This window comes from Oncorhynchus mykiss, chromosome 20 (genome assembly GCF_013265735.2).
Source record: "Oncorhynchus mykiss isolate Arlee chromosome 20, USDA_OmykA_1.1, whole genome shotgun sequence".
NCBI classification, from domain to species: domain Eukaryota; kingdom Metazoa; phylum Chordata; class Actinopteri; order Salmoniformes; family Salmonidae; genus Oncorhynchus; species Oncorhynchus mykiss.
In genome coordinates, this window is record NC_048584.1 from 34,139,013 (window position 1) to 34,160,524 (window position 21,512).

General features: G+C 44.7%; 1 protein-coding gene across 1 annotated transcript in view; it reads left to right on the forward strand.

Annotated features, from left to right (window-relative positions):
• Nucleotides 1-21,512, forward strand: part of LOC110499368 (dystonin) — a 194,466-nt gene that overhangs the window by 154,547 nt on the left and 18,407 nt on the right. The window contains exons 61-86 of the mRNA XM_036956226.1: nt 3,459-3,617; nt 3,844-4,014; nt 4,277-4,446; nt 4,829-4,988; nt 5,220-5,546; nt 5,762-5,846; nt 5,927-6,168; nt 7,497-7,703; nt 8,369-8,488; nt 8,703-8,810; nt 9,059-9,277; nt 9,508-9,711; nt 10,494-10,725; nt 11,108-11,334; nt 11,817-11,939; nt 12,195-12,296; nt 13,194-13,295; nt 13,940-14,113; nt 14,554-14,709; nt 15,457-15,654; nt 16,613-16,741; nt 17,369-17,539; nt 18,701-18,856; nt 19,238-19,444; nt 20,009-20,128; nt 21,168-21,337. Coding sequence (XP_036812121.1) covers nt 3,459-3,617; nt 3,844-4,014; nt 4,277-4,446; nt 4,829-4,988; nt 5,220-5,546; nt 5,762-5,846; nt 5,927-6,168; nt 7,497-7,703; nt 8,369-8,488; nt 8,703-8,810; nt 9,059-9,277; nt 9,508-9,711; nt 10,494-10,725; nt 11,108-11,334; nt 11,817-11,939; nt 12,195-12,296; nt 13,194-13,295; nt 13,940-14,113; nt 14,554-14,709; nt 15,457-15,654; nt 16,613-16,741; nt 17,369-17,539; nt 18,701-18,856; nt 19,238-19,444; nt 20,009-20,128; nt 21,168-21,337 — 4,439 coding nt within the window. The remainder of the gene's footprint in view (nt 1-3,458; nt 3,618-3,843; nt 4,015-4,276; nt 4,447-4,828; nt 4,989-5,219; nt 5,547-5,761; nt 5,847-5,926; nt 6,169-7,496; nt 7,704-8,368; nt 8,489-8,702; nt 8,811-9,058; nt 9,278-9,507; nt 9,712-10,493; nt 10,726-11,107; nt 11,335-11,816; nt 11,940-12,194; nt 12,297-13,193; nt 13,296-13,939; nt 14,114-14,553; nt 14,710-15,456; nt 15,655-16,612; nt 16,742-17,368; nt 17,540-18,700; nt 18,857-19,237; nt 19,445-20,008; nt 20,129-21,167; nt 21,338-21,512) is intronic.

The window sequence follows — 21,512 nt, forward strand, 5'->3', positions numbered from 1 at the left end:
GGGTGATATGTGTCTCTAGTGTTATTGTGGTCCATTCTGACTGAGGGTGATATGTGTCTCTAGTGTTATTGTGGTCCATTCTGACTGAGGGTGATATGTGTCTCTAGTGTTATTGAGGTCCATTCTGACTGAGGGTGATATGTGTCTCTAGTGTTATTGAGGTCCATTCTGACTGAGGGTGATATGTGTCTCTAGTGTTATTGTGGTCCATTCTGACTGAGGGTGATATGTGTCTCTAGTGTTATTGTGGTCCATTCTGACTGAGGGTGATATGTGTCTCTAGTGTTATTGTGGTCCATTCTGACTGAGGGTGATATGTGTCTCTAGTGTTATTGAGGTCCATTCTGACTGAGGGTGATATGTGTCTCTAGTGTTATTGAGGTCCATTCTGACTGAGGGTGATATGTGTCTCTAGTGTTATTGTGGTCCATTCTGACTGAGGGTGATATGTGTCTCTAGTGTTATTGAAGTCCATTCTGACTGAGGGTGATATGTGTCTCTAGTGTTATTGAGGTCCATTCTGACTGAGGGTGATATGTGTCTCTAGTGTTATTGTGGTCCATTCTGACTGAGGGTGATATGTGTCTCTAGTGTTATTGAGGTCCATTCTGACTGAGGGTGATATGTGTCTCTAGTGTTATTGAGGTCCATTATTTTAGCTGTTTGAATTATCACGATTGGGAGGTCTGTCTTAGGTCTGTGTGTATAGAATATGTACTTTCATTATTTCTGGGGGGCTTGTTGCTTTTGCAGCAATTAATTGCAATGAAACCACATTAGTACATTTGGGGTATTATTTTATTATCAGTCAGTGCAGTTGGATTTAAGATGGGGAAACCTCTTAGCAGACCAGACTGCCTCCGCCAGAACCCCTCCTGTGTGGGCAAAGGGGAGGAGGAGGACCTAAACATTGATGACTGCTACGTTCCCCAGAGATCCATCTACGACACTGTCCGCCTCAACGAGCAGATTGACTGTGGCTCAAAGGGCAGCCTGGCTTCCAGGCACTTCAGTGGTACCCCACCCTACACACAGCGCATCCTGGACATGAGCAGCCTGTGTGGCAACGGAGTCCTCACCTCCTCCAGCGCATTTGAGCTCCGCAGCCGTGAGGTATCCAGGATGGAGTGTGCCGTCTTTGATGGGCTGAAACTCAACGGTGACGTCATCAGGGGAGCGGGGACAGTGCTCTCTAAGCCTCATCTGGGGCAGGGAGGGGAGAAGAAGAAGGAGCACCCGCACCACCGGTGCTCCTGGAAGACATTCGCCCCCACTAATGAAGGGGAGTACACCAGTCGCGGTGGCACCATGCGTTCAGACGGAGTGGATAGGTTGAGCCATGGTCTGGCCCGTGGCAGGAGGGGACGGAGTGTCACCAACTCCCTGACTTCAGAGGAGGACTCGGGCCTGTGCAGCCCCACCGCAGAGAGGGAGCGCCACTCTAACTGGGCCTCCAGGAAACCAGGCACCAGGAGCCTCTCCTCCTCTGAAGCCATGCACATGTCTGGGGAGCTGAAGCCAGGCCGCTCCCTCAGCTCAGGGCAGGAGGAGTTCCCCTTTTCCCCTGTCAGGGACAACATACCCAGGACACTGTACCACCCAGGACAGAGAAACTACCCTGTACGGGAGTCCCAGGAGGGGAATGACACCTGTGTGACAGACCTGAGTGAAACAGATTTGACCATCACTAATGGAGAATACAGGGACTCCACAGGCAGGCGCTCCTCAAGATCAAACAGTAGGGACTCGACTGGCAGGAGACGGTCCTCGAGGTCAGCCAGTAGGGTCCAAAATGGAGTCTATAGGACGCTAGCAAGCTACGATGAGCTCCCCACCGCCGAGCTGCAAGAGGACATGTCCTATCAGTCAGACTGTGAGTTAGTCAGTGTGGTCGTCACACAGCCAGAGCCCTATGTGAGTTCTGGGCTGCGGTCAGAGTATAGGCAGAATATGGGTGTTAAACCGTTTGACTTGCAACACCACAGAGCTATTGAACCACGTAAATACAGCATAGAGGACCTGGAGGACTTCCTGTTGTCAGTGGAAAGGGAGGCTTGCTTGGCCAATGGCAGTGAGCCACGGGCGTATCAAGAAATAAGGGACGACGAGATCGACAGCCTGTTAACTGCTATAGCCGCATTTCCCGAAATGGACCTCATGGGTTTCGCCTCCCCCCAGGTACCCAAAAATAGTCTCCTCCTGTTTCTATCTTCAACTGGGCCAAATAAATACACATCTTGTTTGATAGATATGGCACTTTTAATTAGTGTTGGGCTGGCTCTGTGCTGGCTCTGTGCTGGCTCTGGGCTGGCTCTAGGCTGGCTTTGGGCTGGCTCTGGGTTGGCTCTGTGCTGGCTCTGGGCTGGCTCTGTGCTGGCTCTGTGCTGGCTCTGGGCTGGCTCTGGGCTGGCTCTGGGTTGGCTCTGTGCTGGCTCTGGGCTGGCTCTGGTCTGGCTCTGGGTTGGCTCTGTGCTGGCTCTGGGCTGGCTCTGGGCTGGCTTTGGGCTGGCTCTGGGTTGGCTCTGGGCTGGCTCTGTGCTGGCTCTGGGTTGGCTCTGGGCTGGCTCTGGGCTGGCTCTGGGCTGGCTTTGGGCTGGCTCTGGGCTGGCTCCGTGCTGGCTCTGTGCTGGCTCTGGGCTGGCTCTGGGCTGGCTTTGGGCTGGCTCTGGGCGTTCCTTGTTTATCAGATTACATTAGGTCTGAATTGAGTTTAGTCAGTCAGTCAGCCTGCCCTGTGTGTCTGTCTGGTGTGTTCCTACACAGCTGTGCACCAACTGATTTCCCTGCATTCCGTTCTAGAAGCTGCAGTGCTGACCAGTCAGAAATAGGTTGTTGTTATGCCAGCATGTGGCCTAAGTCATCAGCCTGTGTATACAATCAGTCTTCAGGGACTGTCAAAAATATTGAATACTTGGCTGCATTTTCTCAACATTATTGTTGATTGTGGACAATCAAAGTGCCTAGCTGATAATCCAGTATGACTTGTCTTTGTTGGCTCACAGATAACCAATACGTTTCAATAAACGTCCCACTCTCCGAGGTTGTCTCAGAGAGAAGTGGTATAGAAACAGAGATATCTGAAATGTTTTAAATATCCTGTCAATTGCTGGATTTGGTAAAAAAATGGAATGTCTTATCTTCTACAGTGGAAATTTTAAAATGCAAATGTATGGCATGAATCAAGGACTTAAATCAGTCTAATTTGGATAACGACCAGATAACCCTGAAAGCAACTAATGCATTCCTGAGAGCGCTCTTAAAACGTAGGGTAGGAATATTGTTTTAAAAGCAACATCAAACATATCTTGTTTTGTCTTACCCTTATGAACCTCTGACATCACCTGTCTTATTGAGATAAAACATGATCTCTCATCCGCTCTAAGTTGTTCTGCGTCTGGTAATACAGCTTTTATTTTCATATTATCTCATTATTTCAACTGTATTATCTCTGGCCACAGGTATTCCAGAAAGAGGTTGATCCACTGCAGGGCCAGTTGCAAGACATTAACTGGCTGGGCCAAGGCTTGATCCAGAACGCTGACAAAGGCACCAGCACCAAGGGCCTTGAACATGACCTGGAGGATGTCAACACACGATGGAACACTCTCAACAAAAAGGTTAGCTCGTCTTTGGCTTATTCCTCTACTTCACAGTTAGGTCTTTATTGTTTTTTCCCTTGGTGAAAGAGGTCAAACTTTAGTTCATGAATAATACTCCCTTGTATTCTTGCTTAATGTTATGCAATATGATTGATAGCTTCTGAACATTACTTTTACTTGACCATAATAATTACCTCCTATATCATAATATCTGTCATGCCTATATTTATATGGTCTTCCATAGATTGCTGAGCGGTCAGTGCAGCTGCACGAGGCCCTGTTGCATTGTGGGAGATTCCAGGATGCCCTGGAGTCCCTACTCAGCTGGCTGACGGACACAGAGGACCTGGTGTCCAATCAGAAACCTCCGTCTGCCGAGTTCAAAGTTGTCAAGGCACAGATCCAGGAGCAGATAGTAAGCCAATAGATAACTGATGAACAAACAGCAGTAGCTGCTACATTCAAACCCATTCAGAGAATCCATGTAGGCTTTAATGATTTAGCCATGAATCTTTTTTATTGGCATCCATTGTGGAGCATTATTAAGGGTTATCCTTAAGCTTCTGTTGAATGTATGCAAGGCCTTTACATTTACGGGTTTCCCTGAAAGCGGTAATTGTCCTTGAAGCATGTTGAATGGGCCTTGTAACTTCTTCGACTTTGTTTGTCCTGGACAGCTCCTCCAGAGGCTGCTGGATGACCGCAGACCCACGGTGGAGCTGATTAAGAAGGAGGGAGGGAAGGTTGCGGAGCTGGGAGCAGAGTCCGTGGACAAGGAGAAGGTGGGCAAGGAGATTGAGTGCCTGGGGCAGAGGTGGGACGCTCTGCTGAAGAAGGCTGAGAACAGGTCTGTCTACATAACCACCTGAAATCTTATACCCATATTTTCTAACACTATTTTGTCAAACTTCCCTGAGAGATTAATTTAAGTAACGTGTTTGTCATTTAAAATATTATTGAAGTGGAGATTCAATTTTGGACAATACAGACAAAGGTGTTGCATTCTGGATAAGTGCCCTAAAGACAGAATTAATCGACTCTCCCCCACCATCCCTAAATGATAGTTGTTAGGTATAATACTTCAATTGCGTTATCTGGAGATAGACAGAGGTCTTTGAGGAGACCAGTACCTTGGCATCCAGGCCAGACTTTAGTTGAGGGGAGGGAACCTGTCTCATCACTACCTGTCCCTCTTCTTCTGTTCTCTCTTGGCATGCTGGGTAATGTAGGCACAAACAGCTGAAGAGCATTCTGGTTGTGGCTCAGCAGTTCCATGAGACACTGGAGCCGCTGTCTGAGTGGCTCTCTGCCACAGAGAAACACTTGGCCAAAGCTGAACCTATTGGCACACAGACCTCCAAGCTGGAAGAGCAGATCTCCCAGCACAAGGTACGATAACTCATGTTTCAGTCACTGATGTTACTTATCAGTTGCCCATTCCCTTGTTTTCAGTTTCACATGTATTGTCGTTTCTATCATGATTAGCATCATACATTTTGAGTTTTTTATGGGTTCAGTATTCACCCCCCCCCCCCCCCCCCCCCCCCCCACGTTGTGTTTGTTTGTGTGTTTTTTGTTTATCCCTCTGGTGTGTTCCATGCGTGGTTGTGATGTGGTCAGGTATTAGAGGAGGAGATAACGGGTCACTGTAAAGACCTGGTTCAGGCCGTCAACCTGGGTCAGATGCTGAAGCTAGTCAGCTCAGTGGACGATAAGGAGCTGGTGCAGTCTAAGCTGGACTCCAGCCAGGCTAGTTATGTAGAGCTGCAGGAGCGTTGTAGGAGGAAGGCTGAGATGCTGCAGCAGGCTCTGGCCAACGCCCAGCTCTTTGGAGAAGACGAGGTGGCCCTCATGAACTGGCTCAACGAAGTACACACTAGGCTGAGCGAAGTGTCCGTCAAAGACTACAAGACGGACGTGCTGGAAAAGCAGTGTGCAGAACAGCTGGTACTACTACCCTCACACTGCTCCTCAGGCCCAACATTCACTCATTCTTTAACCATTTACAGCGTTTTGAAGTTATTTTAAATTACACCTAGATACTTTGTTACTTTCAGTTCAGTTCATTTTGTATAGTTTGTGTGGAAAAGTCCCATTCCTTCTTGGTTCCCAATGCTGATTGTGTCAGATGAGTTGGTGGTAAGGTTTTGTGTCTTGTCCAGGCCCTACATGAAGACATTGAGTTGAGGAAGCAGAATGTTGATCAAGCCATTTCTAATGGATTGGAACTGCTGAAACAAACAACAGGTGAGACAAAATGTTTATTACTACACCTAGTTCATATTATTACGAATCTGAATTAATGTTTCTTATTTCATCTTCTATAGGTGATGAGGTGGTTGTCATCCAAGGCAAGTTGGACGGGATAAAGACGAGATACGCTGAGATCAACTCCATGAGTGGTAACGTGTCTCAGACCCTGAACCAGGCCCTGACCCTGGCCTCCAAGCTTCAGCACACACATGATGACCTCAGCTCCTGGCTGGAGAATGTCGAGGCTGAGCTCACCGCCTTCGCTGCTCAGGCGCCTGTAGGAGAGCAGCTCGTTCAGGCACAAGACAGGCATAAGGTAATAACAGGCCTCTTTTGCTTGACTTTTTGTTGGGGAGAGCAGTTAAGACTAGTTATTAAGTTGCTTCATTCAACAGGTGGGTCTAATCCTGAATGCTGATTGGTTAAAGCTGCATTCCAGCCATGGTCTATTCCACAAGTTACCACCGGCTAAATCAATGACGTTAAAATGCCTATTTACTCTGTTCCATCTGACTGCGCAATCCACGGTCTCCTCTGCCCAGCAAGGCCCTTTATAAACATGATCTCCACTATAAAAATACATTATCGCACATTTCTTTTAGACTAATATTTAGTTTTCAACAGCTGAGATTTGTATAAACCTTGCTGTCTGTCTCTCTGACATTTGCAACATTGTTTCAAAATTCAAATTCGATCTCCGTCTGTCCCATAGTAATGAACGTGTCGGGTGTCGGGATGAGACAGAGAGGCAGGCAACATTTCTCAGCTAGTCGAACTCATGAATCAGCTGGCATCATTGTTATAGATATATACAAAGAAATGCCAATTTAGAAAAGGTCAAACAAAACAAAGTGCAGCTAGTTTGCCGTCTTTCCAGCTTCAGTTTGAAGTGATTGTGTTAGCTGTGTTGTTGGCTAGCTCCTCTGAACAACGGTGTCCTGACGACTGAGCACATATTCTATGCCAAGTGAAATCGAGCCTCATTAGCTCATTGTTATGGTTGTATCCAAATGAATGTCACTAGAAAGCAGCTTAAACAAATGCAGCTACTTTGCTGTTATTCTGGCTGCATTCAGAACAACTGGGTCGCGTCCATAGATACAGAACAAAAAGACTGAACGACTGGGTCGCGTCCATAGATACAGAACAAAAAGACTGAACGACTGGGTCGCGTCCATAGATACAGAACAAAAAGACTGAACGACTGGGTCGCGTCCATAGACACAGAACAAAAAGACTGAACGACTGGGTAGTGTATCTAGCAACCGAACGGATGGAACGAACGACCAGCTGGCTTAGGTAGCAACCCTAGGTTTGTGTCGTGATGACATTTTAAAATGTTTGTCATTTAGCAGATGCTCTAATCCAGAGCAATTAGGGTTAATTGCCTTTATCAAGGGCACATCAACAGATTTTTCACCTAGTGGGCACGGGGATTCAAACCAGTGACCTTTTGGTTACTGACCCAACACACATATGTAGATTTGCCATGTGATCCATGTTAGTTGTAGTCCGTCATATACTTGGAATATGCTGTAACATCAAGGTAAATTTACGACAGCCATATCACATGACTATAAACACAGTGCATGGATAGATAGATTGATGCTCACTCCTCACTGTAGGATCCTCTATGTCAACTAGGCATTGCTGAAAGAGGCCAGGGATCACAAGCCCCAGGTGGACAAACTCAACGAGGTGAGCAGCTCTCTACTGGAGCTGGTCCCTTGGAGGGCTCGGGAGGGCCTGGACAAGATAGTGACAGAGGACAACGATCGCTACAAGGCCACCAGCGACACCATCGCACATCACGCGGAGCAGATAGACGCCGCTATACTGAAATCACAGCAGGTAGAAACACCACTTAAAGTCACAGTACCTGGCGACTGTAAACAGGAATTCATAAACAGAAACAGAACAGCCCATCAAACTTGCTCAACAAAGGGGACCAGCCCTGACCAGAATGCTAATTTGCGTTCTGGGTGATTGGGACTATTAAAGTGTTATTCCCACTGCTTTCAAAACAAAATCCTGTCTCGTTTGGCATCCGTGCCCTTTGGGAGCTTTGTTTTCTGTCATTATTGTTAATTAAACACTGGGAACTGTTGTAGAGGGTGGGTACATTTGCATCTGATTATTTGCTCATTGAAAATAATATGTTTTAATACGGACACTAAAGAAAATAGGTTATGGTATCGCTTGGAAGAATCATGGATGAATTGTCCCAAACCTGTTGATTTTACTTCCCTAATGTCTTAATTGTTTTACTTCTGCAGATATTCTTTTACATCTTTTTATGCATATTATATTTGAAGCAATATTTTGTTACCATAATCAGCGGGTGACTTCCTGCTTACAGGCAGGCATAAACAACAATAGTATTACAAGCTCCTCCCAGAACCCCCTTGATGCACACTCACATTGGGTACAGGAGGTTTCCCCACTGTGTACAATGACATCATATTGCTGAGTCTACCTTTACTTAGGCCTTTAATACTGGGATGTTTTCTGTGCAGTTTGAACAAGCAGCTGACACTGAGCTAGCCTGGCTTACTGAAGCAGAGAGGAAGATGTTGTCATTGGGGGAGATCAGGCTGGAACAGGACCAGACCACTGTCCAGCTCCAGTCCCAGAAGGTTAGTCTGTCTGTCAAACCACTGTCCAGCTCCAGTCCCAGAAGGTTAGTCTGTCTGTCATGCATCTATACTGTATATCTGCCTGTAGAGACATTGGCCACCACCACCGCTGTGCAAACAAACAGGTCCAGTAAACAGTGATGTGTGCTGCAGCTGCGTGCGCACTGTGTGTTAGTTAACATTCAACCCCAAATATCCTCCTCTGATTGACCAGGGCTTCTCTATGGACATCATGAGACACAAGGATGCCGTGGATGGAATTGTGAAAACAGGCGAGGCCATCATGAACAGCAAGGACAAGGAGGAAAAGCAAGCCTTGAAGGTAAAAAAGTCCTAGAATGGAATGAAGTCCTAACTTCCATCTGTTGTTGGTAGAATACCTCCCTTGTGCGTCCATGAATGTAGCAGATCTTTGATAGAGATTTCTATCAGAGACCCTGAGGATGGCAACTTGCTGTTGAAATGTCAGTTATCTAGTAAATCAAGTTGCGCCCGAGTGTGCAGTTACCTTGCTTTCTTTTTTAAGAAGCATACAGTACATGAACTTGTTTTACGTTATATTTTTCTCAGGCCAAGATCCAGGCCCTCCTGGAGAAGTATGTTGTTGTCAGTCAGCTGAACTCGGAGCGCTGCCTGCAGCTGGAGCGAGCCCAGTCTCTGGCTGGCCAGTTCTGGGAGACTTACGAGGAGCTGTGGCCCTGGCTCCAGGAGACCCGCACCAGTTTCAGCCAGCTCCCATTGGTGTCCATCGAGTACGAAGCTCTCCGACAGCAGCAGGAGGAGCTCAGGGTGAGCCCAACTTAAAGCCTATTAGCTTGATGTATCTGTGCCACAGGATTTTCATACTATTGTTTGTGGGAACAGAGGAGAGTGTCCAACAAAACTTCATAGCACTAAGGTCATCGTAACACCAATGAAGGAAATGGACAAAGGATGATTTGAGTGTTAGAAAGCTGTAGGTGAAATTCTCTCAATGGTTTGGTGTTTCTCTGACTGACAATGTCATATATCCACCACAGCAAATGCGAGAGCTGATTGCTGAGCACAAGCCCTACATCGACAAGATGAACAAGACAGGTCCCCAGCTACTGGAGCTGAGTCCTGTGGCGGGGGTCGCTATCAGGGAGAAGTACACAGCCACAGACCTGCTGTACGCCCAGCTCAAGGCTGACGTCAAACAGAGGGCCTTCACTCTGGATGAGGCCATCTCCAAATCCACACAGGTAACACACGCTCACGCGTTCACTATTTATTTGATGTATCCCTTGTTTATACAGCTAGAAATCCCGTTAAAATAAAAAATGTATTTCGCAAGAGGGACCTTGACGTGCCGTCAACATCATAGACCTGTAGAGCTTTTTATTGTGTACGTTAAGGACGCACACGCATGTGAGTTTGACTTTGGTCTCATGACGGCTTATGTTATTTCACTTACTGCAACTGATTGGAGATAAAAGGATGTTTTTCGAAAAGTGTTTAGGATGGGATTGTTTGATGAAGTGCCAAATTAATGACATAGCTCTAAAGAATTCTGAGGCTGAAACGGCATGATAAAAGGCCTTATCATGTGTCTGGCGGCCTCAGAGGGAAAGGAAACATTATTCATATCCTTCCTTTGAAAACAGGACAAAAATACTGAGGGTGGCGGCAGGGCACGTCTGGTTCAGACAGAATGGATTTCACCTGTCAGTTGGGGTCAACAGGGTTGCATCTCTATATTTGAGTAGACAATGGTCCTGTTTTCCTATGTTGATTGATTGTTCACACTTTGAAAACAGATGTGGGTGGGTGGATGGTTAGTTGTTTGGGTAGTCCTTCCAGGTGCATGTAATCATCATTGCTGTAGTAGAATGCTCATTCTTGTGGCTGAATGATTTTAAGTCTCTTAATCTCTTAACCCTTAGTATTTCACCAAATAAAGCACTTTGGATAAATACAATTTGATACTTAGATGTGGATTGTTTAGATCCAGGCAGCCAGTTTGACCATGTCAATCTCCTCCCAGTTCCATGACAAGATCGAGCCCATGCTAGAGTCCCTGGAACGGATCGCTGAGCGCCTGCGTCAGCCTCCCTCCATTTCTGTGGAGGTGGAGAAGATCAGGGAGCAGATCACAGAGAACAAGGTTGTGTCTGCGGACCTGGAGAAACTGCAGCCGTCCTACGACACGCTCAAGCAGCGCGGCGAAGAGATGATTGCTCGCTCAGCGGGAGCTGACAAGGACATATCTGCTAAAGGTATTGGCTGCTGTTTCCCTGTACCTATCATTGGGGGAAGGCTTGTTAGCACCGCTAGTTTTGGAGATGTTTGGAAACACTGTACAGTGCATAACTGTAACCTCACACTACTACAGATCAACCAATTGTTTTCCCTCTTCAGCTGTAGTTGATGTGTATGGTTTGGATGGCTAGCTATACTTCTACATTAGCTGCCAATAGCTGGACTGCTACATTTGCTGCCAATGAAAATCAGCTGAAGTTCTCTCTCCAGCCAAATATATGAGTTAGCTAAAGACCTAGCCTCAAGCTGCCAGACACCACACCATATTACAGAATGGTTGGTGTTGAGGATTGAAGGCCTAAATAAATAATACTGTTATTTCTTCTCCGTGTCTCCAAGCTGTGCAAGACAAGCTGGATCAGATGGTGTTCACCTGGAATGAGATCCATGCCCTGATGGAGGAGAGGGAGGCCAAGCTGCTGGATGTCATGGACCTGGCAGACAAGTTCTGGTGTGACCACTGTGCCCTCATCGTTACCATCAAGGACACCCAGGACCTGCTGAGGGAGCTGGAGGAGCCTGGAGTCGACCCTTCTGTGGTGAAACAGCAGCAGGAGTATCTGGAGGTGAAGGAGCATCAGAACATGTTCACTATAAGGTGGAATTAGGAGCATTACACTTTTAGAAAAAAGGGTTCCCAAAGGGTTTTGTGGTTGTCCCCATAGGAGAACCCTTTTTGGTTCCAGGTATAACTATTTTGAGTTCCATGTAGAACCTTCTTGTGGAAAATGTTCTGCATGGAACCCAAAAAGTTTCTACTCTAAATTAAAGGGTTCTACCAGGAACCAAAAGGGGTTCTTAAAAGGGTTATCCTATGGAGACAGCCACAGAACCCTTCTTGGTTCTAAATAGCATATTTATTTCTAAGAGTGCAGTGTGCAGTTTTTTTGTTGTCTTGTTATGCTAAATTAAGCTTCTTACATTCATGTAACATGTAACCATTAGAGCAGCTCAAACAAGATACCATGGGCAATGTCATTTCTATGCAGTTTGACGTGATTGTAGGTTTAGTTACTTCTTTGGGACTGATAGTTGTCTTTTCTCCCAGAGCTTCAAGGAGGAGATTGACGGCCTACAGGAGGAGCTTGATGTGGTGCGGAACCTGGGGGCGGAGCTTATGGCTGCTTGTGGTGAACCAGATAAGCCAGTCACAAAGAAGAGTATTGATGAGGTAATCAATGACATCAGAACATCACCTTTAAAAAGAAGAGAAGACTTTACTCAAGTACTCCAGACAGACAACCTAAAATGGCAGATACTTTACTCATAGATATCTTATTGACTTGCATAAGGATATATGTAATGATGGTAATTCATATATAATTTGATCCTGGTTTCTTTATTTGTATTTTTCTATAGAGTGGTGTGCGTTTCCAGCTGCTGTGTTTTGGTCCTATTCCCTGACCTCTGTTGTTTTCTCCACCAGGTGAACTTGGCGTGGGAGACTCTGAACAAGGCATGGAAGGAGAGAGTGGACAGACTGGACGAGGCCATGCAAGCTGCTGTACAGTTCCAGGATGGCCTGCAGGTACATTACTGTTCATTATGGATTAACTGCAGTGCTTTGTCATACATCAGGGCCTGTTCAGTAGGGCTTTGTTCTTATTGGTCAAGATCAGATAAAATGTTATCTAACCATTCCTTACCGACTGAACATGGCCCTGCTGTCACTGAACACACAGGCTAACACTGAGCAACTTGTTGTTAGCATGTAATGCAGAACTTCTGTGGTTTCGTTAGTGTTCGTTAATATGTTTCACTCTGCCTCCCCTGTTTTTTTTTCATAAGAAAGAGAAAGTCACCCACATTACTCAGGACATGTTCACAACTTCATTCCTGTTGATCGAGGTGTCTGTGGTTTTGTGTTATTCTTATGATCAATGGCCCTATCAATGGCCCCGTTAATCAAGCAATGTTAATGTGTTAATGCTAATCAGTGTTTGCCACGTAGCATTGTAGTTCTCAGATTTAATCAAGGGACAGAGTTTGAGTAGTTTACCAGGCACTAATAGATAAAAGTACATTGTCATGTAACAGGCATTGTTTTTAATGTTAGGAGTGTAAACTGTAATGACATCATGTCTACCTATATGTTGATCACATTCATTTATGTGTTTGCTTATATTGATTGTAAGTTGTTGTTTTGTTTATATTGGTTGGGATTGTTTATAATGATGTATGAGGCCATTGTAATGCAGTGGTTTTAAAAGGCTTAGATTTACACTGTTGGGTTATACATTAACAACCCTCTCCTAGACTTGAGTGAATCAGTTGAGGTCCGTCATTTTTCACCATGTGCTAATATCTATTTTTCGTTGACAGTGTTGCTTTTACTTAAGAAGAGTTGATGGATTGAGTGCTATGAATGTGAAAGCTAGCATTGTGTTCTCCCACTGACAATGGTACCCACTCCCTCTATCTACAGGGTATGTTTGACTGGGTGGACATTGTGGAGCACAAACTGGGTTCTATGTCACCTGTGGGCACAGACCTGGACACTGTCAAGCAACAGATAGAAGAACTCAAGGTATTGTGTTTCTACACCTTTTATTATAATAATCATTAATGACACATATTATGTAGAAAGCGTTAGCTATGAGGAATCTTAGACCAAACTATTGATCGATTCCCACATTTATTAAGTTAAATAAAGGTTAAATAAAATGTAAAAAATGTATCTGATTGAAACATCATAAATCACTTTCAGTTGATCTCACTCAAGTGAATGTGTTGATTTATTTAATGTCCACCAAAATTACAGAGCAAGCAGCAGCTGTGTTTACGGATGTTCAGTTCGTGCCCTGCTCTTACTGAAGCACGGTGTAGAAACAGTGTCATACTACATAGAACATTAACATCTGTTTCTCTCCTTTGATCTACAACAAGAAAAAGCTATTGTGACTCTCCAATGGATTAGTTAATGAAGATGGTTTTAGACACATCCACCTTTGCACAGGAGCTGAACAAAAATAAGTGTCACCATAGAACAAAGTCATGTCTACCCACTGTTTGCTATCCCCATGCTAAGTGATATTTTAATAAAGCTTTTGACCTGTACAGATGTCGGATCTTAATTTGATCACCATTTTTTTGCTGAGAATTTTCTTGCACATCATAACCTTGTAGTTATATTAACGTGTTGCCTTGGCAATCCCTTGTGTGGTGTTTCAGGAGTTCAAAGGTGAGGCGTATCAGCTGCAGATGGAGATGGAGCGACTGAACCACCAGGCGGGCCTGCTGCTGAAGAAGGTGACGGAGGAGTACGACCGTTGTGCCATCCAGGAGCCCATGACCGAGCTCAAAATGCTCTGGGACAACCTGGATGAAAAGATCATCAACAGACAGGTAGGTCAGACTGGGGCTGGAGCAAGGCACTACTTTTAATTTGTTTTATTTATCTTTTATTAGGATTTTTCTGGGGTGCTGAAGCACCATCAGCAACCCTACTTCGTGCGGCTAAGGGCTGGAGGTATACCAGAGGAGGGGGGGGGGGGGGGAGGTGAAATTAACAGACTTAATTCAAAGCTGTTTCTTTTTTGTTGTGGAAGAAAATAGATTGCCTCTCTGAACTGTCTCTTTATATTTAGACTACATATAATTAGAACCTTGTGACAAGAATACAGTGTATATTACATGAATAGTGAACTGCGTTGTGTTTTCTCTAATTGATAAAGTGCCTTTCCCCTCTCATTCCCGTAAAAATAGATTCATTACGCTCACATGGCGAGTGTTTTCACCAAGTGACTTTGACCTGACTCTGACGTGTTTGTACTGATTCTGTGTAGCACAAACTGGAAGGAGCTCTATTGGCTCTGGGGCAGTTCCAGCATGCGCTGGACGAGCTTCTGGCCTGGATGAGCAACACTGAAGAGCTGCTCAACGAACAGAGGAAGGCTGTAGGAGACCCCAAGGCCATTGAGATCAAACTCGCCAAGCACCACGTAAGACCCATTTCTTCTTCTTGTTCTTATAAAGTGTTATTTCAGCCGAGACACGTCTTTTTTCCTGCAACAAACTTCAATCTGCAGAAAAGAGCAGCTTGGTATAACCTTTTCATGACCTCTGACCCCAACAACCGTTTGGCTTAGCCACAACAACAACAAACATCAAAGTTCCACTCTACCCGGACTGCATACACAACATTGTACAACATGTATTATAAGCACAGACAAATCTGCAGTCTTTCAAATGCATTTGACCTATTTCACTCCCGTCTCTAAAAGCCCCTATAATTTAAAATCCATCTGACACCTTAATGGCGTTTTGGTTTTTGCCCTGGCACTACACAGTTGATTCAAATAATCAACTCATCGTCAAAACATGCACCCAGGGGGGAGGGTGCGCCAGGACCGAGTTTGGGAAACACTGCTTTAAGCCATCATCCACAGACAGTGATACATGGACCAGTCTGGTCGAGGACCACCATGCAGGGATTTAAACCACCACGTAGCAGATTAATCTAGTCTTCTCCTTGCCATTTCTAAATTTATGTTCCAGAAGCGTTTAGTCGATTAAACCATATTTTATCCATTAGAATAAATAGACACTCAAATATATTTAGTGTGGAGTATAGACCCTATCACTCTTCTTGGAAAAGTGTTTGTCCAGTTTAGTGCTATCTGATCTTGTTTATTTAGTTGATCCCATCAGCCTAGTGTTTAACCATCCCTGTACTGTGGTGTTTCCAGGTCCTCCAGAATGATGTATTGGCCCATAAGACGACGGTGGAGGCGGTCAACAAGGCCGGTACTGACCTGGTGGAGTCCACCTCTGGGGAGGAAGCCGCCGGCCTGCAGAACAAACTGGAGAACCTCACCCAGCGCTGGAAGAACATCCTGGAGAAGACAGAGCAGAGGAGGCAGCAACTGGACAGTGCTCTACTTCAGGTTTGTGTCTAGCTATACCTCCCTTACTCTGATGTCAGCTGCCTCACCTCTTCACCTACCAAGCCGCCGTATGGAATCTGGTACCATGATGACTCGTATCTGAAATTGAAGCTATGATTGATATTCTTCCCTCCTGGAGTGTAAGAATGTTGTTTTTCAAAATTCATAAAGAACGTTTTAGAAGAGTGGGAGGATAAGTTACGGAGAAATAATGTAAACCTTCAACCCCCACCTCCTGCCTCCCCCATTCCTAACTACTGGTGTTCCTGTTCATACCATTGACATTTAGGGGAATGCTTTGATGTAGTGTGTGAAAGGAGTGATGGATGGAATGTCAATGACTAGTGGAAATGTATTTTTATTTGAAGAATTTTAAAAGGGTTGTTGTTAAGTATTTTTCTACTGTTAGTATTGGAACGGTTTTATGGCAAGAAATCAGGAATGTTTTAAGAATATGAAATGAACTTTCGGAAATGTAAGCCCTATGAAAAAATTGCATGCAGTCTTGATTTTTTGAGTGGGTTGCCAAAGGGTTGAAATCAATCTATTTTCCAAGAATGTTTTACTTTGGTACCCAGTAAACCTACAAAGCTCTGTCAAAAGCATTTTACGGACAAAAGTGGATTTCCAGTACAATGCATATGTAAAACATGTGCGTAGACAACATTGTAACATTGAGCATAGACATTGTTATCTGATTCATATGGGGAATAAACTGAACAAAACAATTAGAAGCATAAAGCCATGCTTGATTCAGGAAATGAAACATAAAATATGTTTATTGATTAGACTGTTCACAGACACCATCATTCGTTCTGTCAAATAACCTCACACCAAAACATTTATGGCCATTAATGTGTCTGAGGAATTCCTAACTTCTCAAAACATTCCCCTTTCCCACCCTTGAATTCCACAATATAAGGTGTGTTGTTCTGACTCCGGTTGTATTGTGTTGCAGGCCCAAGGTTTCCATGGCGAGATGGAAGACATGCAGCAGTGGCTGAAAGACACAGAGCGTCAGCTGTTAGCATCAAAGGCTGTGGGAGGCTTACCAGACACGGCCCGCGAGCAGCTTAACGCCCATCTGGTATGTATTTAACCATGTAAAAGGCCTCATACAGATGACAGGCTTGTAAGGGCCCAACTCAGGCCTTGTCGTTCTGAACTGTGAACTGTGAATACTAAATGAAGTTGCTAAAAGAACAATAATGTGTCCTACTAAAATAATAATTAAAGGAGTGATTAAAGACCCAAAGTGTTACTAAGTCATTAAACACTGACTGTACTCAGATAATGTTCCACTGTTTTGTAATTGTTTGATAGGATAACCCAGACACTGTCACGGTGAATGCTTCCCTATGGGGCTTCCATTTAGCAGGACATCATGGCAGCCAAAACAGAGATTGTTTCCAAATGATAAGATTATCAGACTCAGCACTTACTTGAGATTTGAAGGTTTTAATTTACGTGTGGAAAAGCTTGCCTATTGTTTCTCCTCACTGCTCTCGTTCTTTCACCATGTTTGGACTTCATTTGGATTTTATGTGCTCACAAAACAAACTGATAAAGAGGCAGTAAAAAAATATACTGGTCTTATTGTCAAATTCCATGAATTTCCAAATGTAAAACAGTAGTTTCAGTGCTATAATTGGATATTAACATTATAACTGCAGCCATCTTTTCTAAGCCCCTCATGTTTTTTTGTCTTCTGCAGGAGTTATGTTCCACAATGGAGGCCAAGGAGGAGCTGTACCAGCAGCTGATGAACAAAGGTCAGCAGCTGCTCACCATGACCCCCTCCGGCCAGGACAGCAACACAGAGCAGGACCTCCGTAACCTACAGGACAAGTGGGAGTCTGTGCAGGCCAAGGTGGCTGAGAGAAAGGTAGGGAATGTAAAGTGACATGGAGTAGCATTGTTGGGCTACGATGGGATGAATCAGTGTTTCTCTTCCAGAATGGGCCCCCATTCCTAGCTCTGCCCCCACTGACTGCATAAAATAATTCAGCTTCAATTGGATTACATTGGAAATGTTGATTTGACAGGACCTGGATGTTTGGGATGATTTGGGGTTCATTGTGCTCCGCCTGAAAAATGATCTAGAGAAAACCTGTCTAGAATGGATCACACCCAACAAAGTGGTCTGAACTTGTCTGATGATTCATAATGTTGAGGTTTATTATATCCCCAGTGGGACGGTACTTCTCAGCGCTGGTTCATCCCCTCCCACCCCCTGTATTAGACATTATACGTTTCTAATCCACAAGTTATGAATGGTGAACAGCAGAGAGGGTTGGTAAGCACGTAAGCATGTAAGATGTGGCCACAGGTCTCTCTCTACTGGTTATTGCCTGAGTCATCAGCCATCAGTCATCATGGAACAAAGTCCTCTTGTCTTCAGAGACACTCTAACCAACAGCTGATATGTTGAAATAGATGTAAAGGAAATGCTGGGGTTGGATGTGGTTTTGTTCCTAACTCAGTCAAGTCCCTTAATCAACTATGGTGTACTGTGCTGTATGTCATGAATACTGCACAACTTGAGAGAGGGACGACACTGTATACCAGAGACAGTACTTCTTGCCATTAGGCTTGGGATGGCTGTAATGTTATTACCCCATTGTTTATTGTGATGAGGATACAGCATTGGCTACTCACTTTAGCTTGCCTGACTGTAAGCAAAAAGGATCCCTGCTCTTGGACTAACAATCAAAAGGCTAATTGATGCTATTTTTATAACTGTAGAGGATGCATTGTTTTGATAGCTCATCCTCTTCCCTTCACCCTTGAAGTGTTCCAGAGATGCTGACTTCCTCTGTCTAAACAGAGGTCATGTTTGGATCAATTACAGTCATTATCTAGTGTTGTGGCAACCAAACAGCCTGCATGTTTGTTTGGTGCATGTGTATGTGTGCGTGGGTAAGCATGTGTGTGTGTGTGTGTGTTTGTAGGTCTATCCGTTTGTGGGTGTGCACGTGTGTGAATATGTGTGTCAGTAGGAAGAGTGCAATGTTTCTCAAGTGTCTCTGTTGTCTCTGTGCTTCAGGTGAAACTGGAAGAGGCTTTGGCTCTGGCCACAGAGTTCCATAACTCTCTGCAGGACTTCATCAGCTGGTTGACCCAAGCTGAACAGACTCTCACAATGTCCTCTCCCGCCTCCGTCATCCTGGAAACCATCCTGTTTCAGATAGATGAGCACAAGGTATGTGACAGTTAACATGACACATACATTTACATTTTTGATAGGTTTCTGATGATTCGGCATTTCAGTATTAGTCAACTGTCTAATAATGAACCTAAACGGCCTCCTATCCTGACTTACTTAGTATTAATGATGTCAGAAGCAAGAACAATTGATGGGCTTAGGTTCCATAGCCGAAACAGCTTGCAGTGCAAGCAAGCCAACCACGGCTCAACAATGCATTTGACTCTCATCCAGAACTCTGCTTATTAGTCACGTGAACATTCTGCTTGCCATTGGACATTCTAAACTAGTGCCTTAAACTGTACCCCAAAAATACCAATTCCACTGTGTAACACTATTGTAATATCTATCATGATCCTCTGATGTGTGTGTTGGCAGGTCTTTGTGACAGAGGTCAACTCCCACAGGCAGCAGATCATTGAGCTGGATAAGACTGGGACACACCTGAAGTACTTCAGCCAGAAGCAGGACGTGGTACTGATCAAGAACCTGCTGATAAGTGTACAGGGCCGCTGGGAGAAGGTGGTGCAGAGGTCTGTGGAGAGGGGCCGTCTGCTGGACGACACCAGGAAGAGGGCCAAACAGGTACGACACACTGGGAACAGTTGGTACAGGATCACACAGTAAATGACCTAAACTGGTGTGCTAGGAGTCAGCGGTCTAGCCACATTGAAGTATGATAGGAAATTGATGTAGGTTGAAAAAAGTAGGAGAGAGAGAGATTCATAGTTGAAGGAGAAAAAGAGAGGGGGTGAGAAAGAGGGAGTTACACAGGTGGACTGTAGTAGGAGTCACCATCCTTCCACGTAATTGGGCAATAGGCATCAATAGAAAAACAGAGAAGTGAGGTCACTAACGAAGTGTGAGGTCAAATACAGTACAATACATTAAGGCTTTGCAGACAAAAGTTGCCTGGACAATGTGTTACAACTACTCTATGCTAGTTATTATCGTTGGAAAGCTGTGGTTAGGTATTACAGTGAGGTTTGTCTTACATGTTGATTCCAAAGGCCTCAGAGCCCTTTCATTAGTACGCACCCTTCACTTTTCTTGGCGCTGAACTGAGAATGTAGAAGAATAATTCAAAGGAAATCATACATCACGGTGTGTGGTTTACTCAAACCTAATTTCCTACATCTCTCCCCCTAGTTCCACGAAACCTGGAACAAGCTGACAGAATGGTTGGACGATTCGGAGAAGGCTTTGGACTCTGAGCTGGAAATCGCCAACGATCCTGACAAGATCAAGACGCAGCTGGCCCAGCACAAGGTGACCGAACTAACTGAACCTCGTCGAATCCTTTTCTCATCCTTGGAGGAGAACAAGACGAAGGGTGACAATGAAAGAGTTGGCGAGACCCCTCCTATAGTGAGGCGTTTATGAAGGAGATCGTTTAGCAAAGCAAAAGATCTCCAGCAGGACTGTAGTCATTTATCAAAGCTGTTCTTTAAAACCACAGCTTTTTGGGGGGCTTTTTCTAGTGAGACTTCAGTTTGGGATTTATACATTATAGTATACAGTACACATTAGTGCCTTTAGTGTCAGAGACTAAGCTATCCAGTTGTTGTCCTTGCACTGTTGTGTGTGAGGATTGTTTGCTAATCCTACAATAATCCCTGGATGTACAGAATGTATTAGGGATGCCCTGATTTCAGAAACTTTTAATCCGTGTGGATGAAAGATGCTGGAAATCTGACCCCTTCTTTTTCAGCCACTACATGTCCTTTATTAACAACTAGGTCACAAATTAGAATCCATGACAGAATGTAGACGGTACACTCTTAGAAAGAAGTGTTCCAAAAGGTTTCCTCAGCTGTCCCCATACGAGAACCCTTTTTGGTTCCAGGTAGAACCCTATTTGTTTCCAGGTAGAACTCTGTTGGGTTCCACCTGGAAACAAAAGGGTTCTACCTGGAACCAAATAGGGTTCTCGTATGGGGACAGCCGAAGAAACCCTTTTAGCTTCTAGACAGGACCTTTTTGAAGGAATCTACAGATAAACCATACGTAGAGCCTCTGGATTTACTCAGCTGTAGTTTCTCCGTTGTGCTGTTGACGATTTGTCAATTACGTAACAAGACAGAAAGTGAGACCATGGTCAAATTGCTTAGGCTACTGTTCAATTATGGACATTTCACTGTTGGCTGTTCAGCTGTCTAGTCTAAAATCTACTTGTTTCTCTTTGCCAGACACACCGTATAAACCTTGAACGGCCTGAAGACGAGGCTAAAAACCAGCCACAGACTGACTTGGACAGCTTGAACTAGCTTAAATAATGACCATGTCTCTCCAACTTGGGTTCATGCAGGAGTTCCAGAAGGTGCTGGGGAGCAAGCACTCAGTGTATGACACCACCAGTCGTACTGGACGTGCCCTGAAGGATAAGACGTCACTGCAGGATGACAACCAGAAGCTGGACGACATGCTGAGTGAACTGAGGGACAAGTGGGACACTGTCTGTGGCAAGTCAGTCGAGAGGTAAGGGGACAGGACCGGCACATTGCTGTGTAATGGACACACAATATGCATATTAATTATATATTTTACTGTCATCTAATGGTGATGGTGATGGATACTGAAACTGTCGGCTTCGTGAATACTTTTCATTGACTCTGATTAAACTATAATTCTGCTGTCAAAGTGTGATGATATT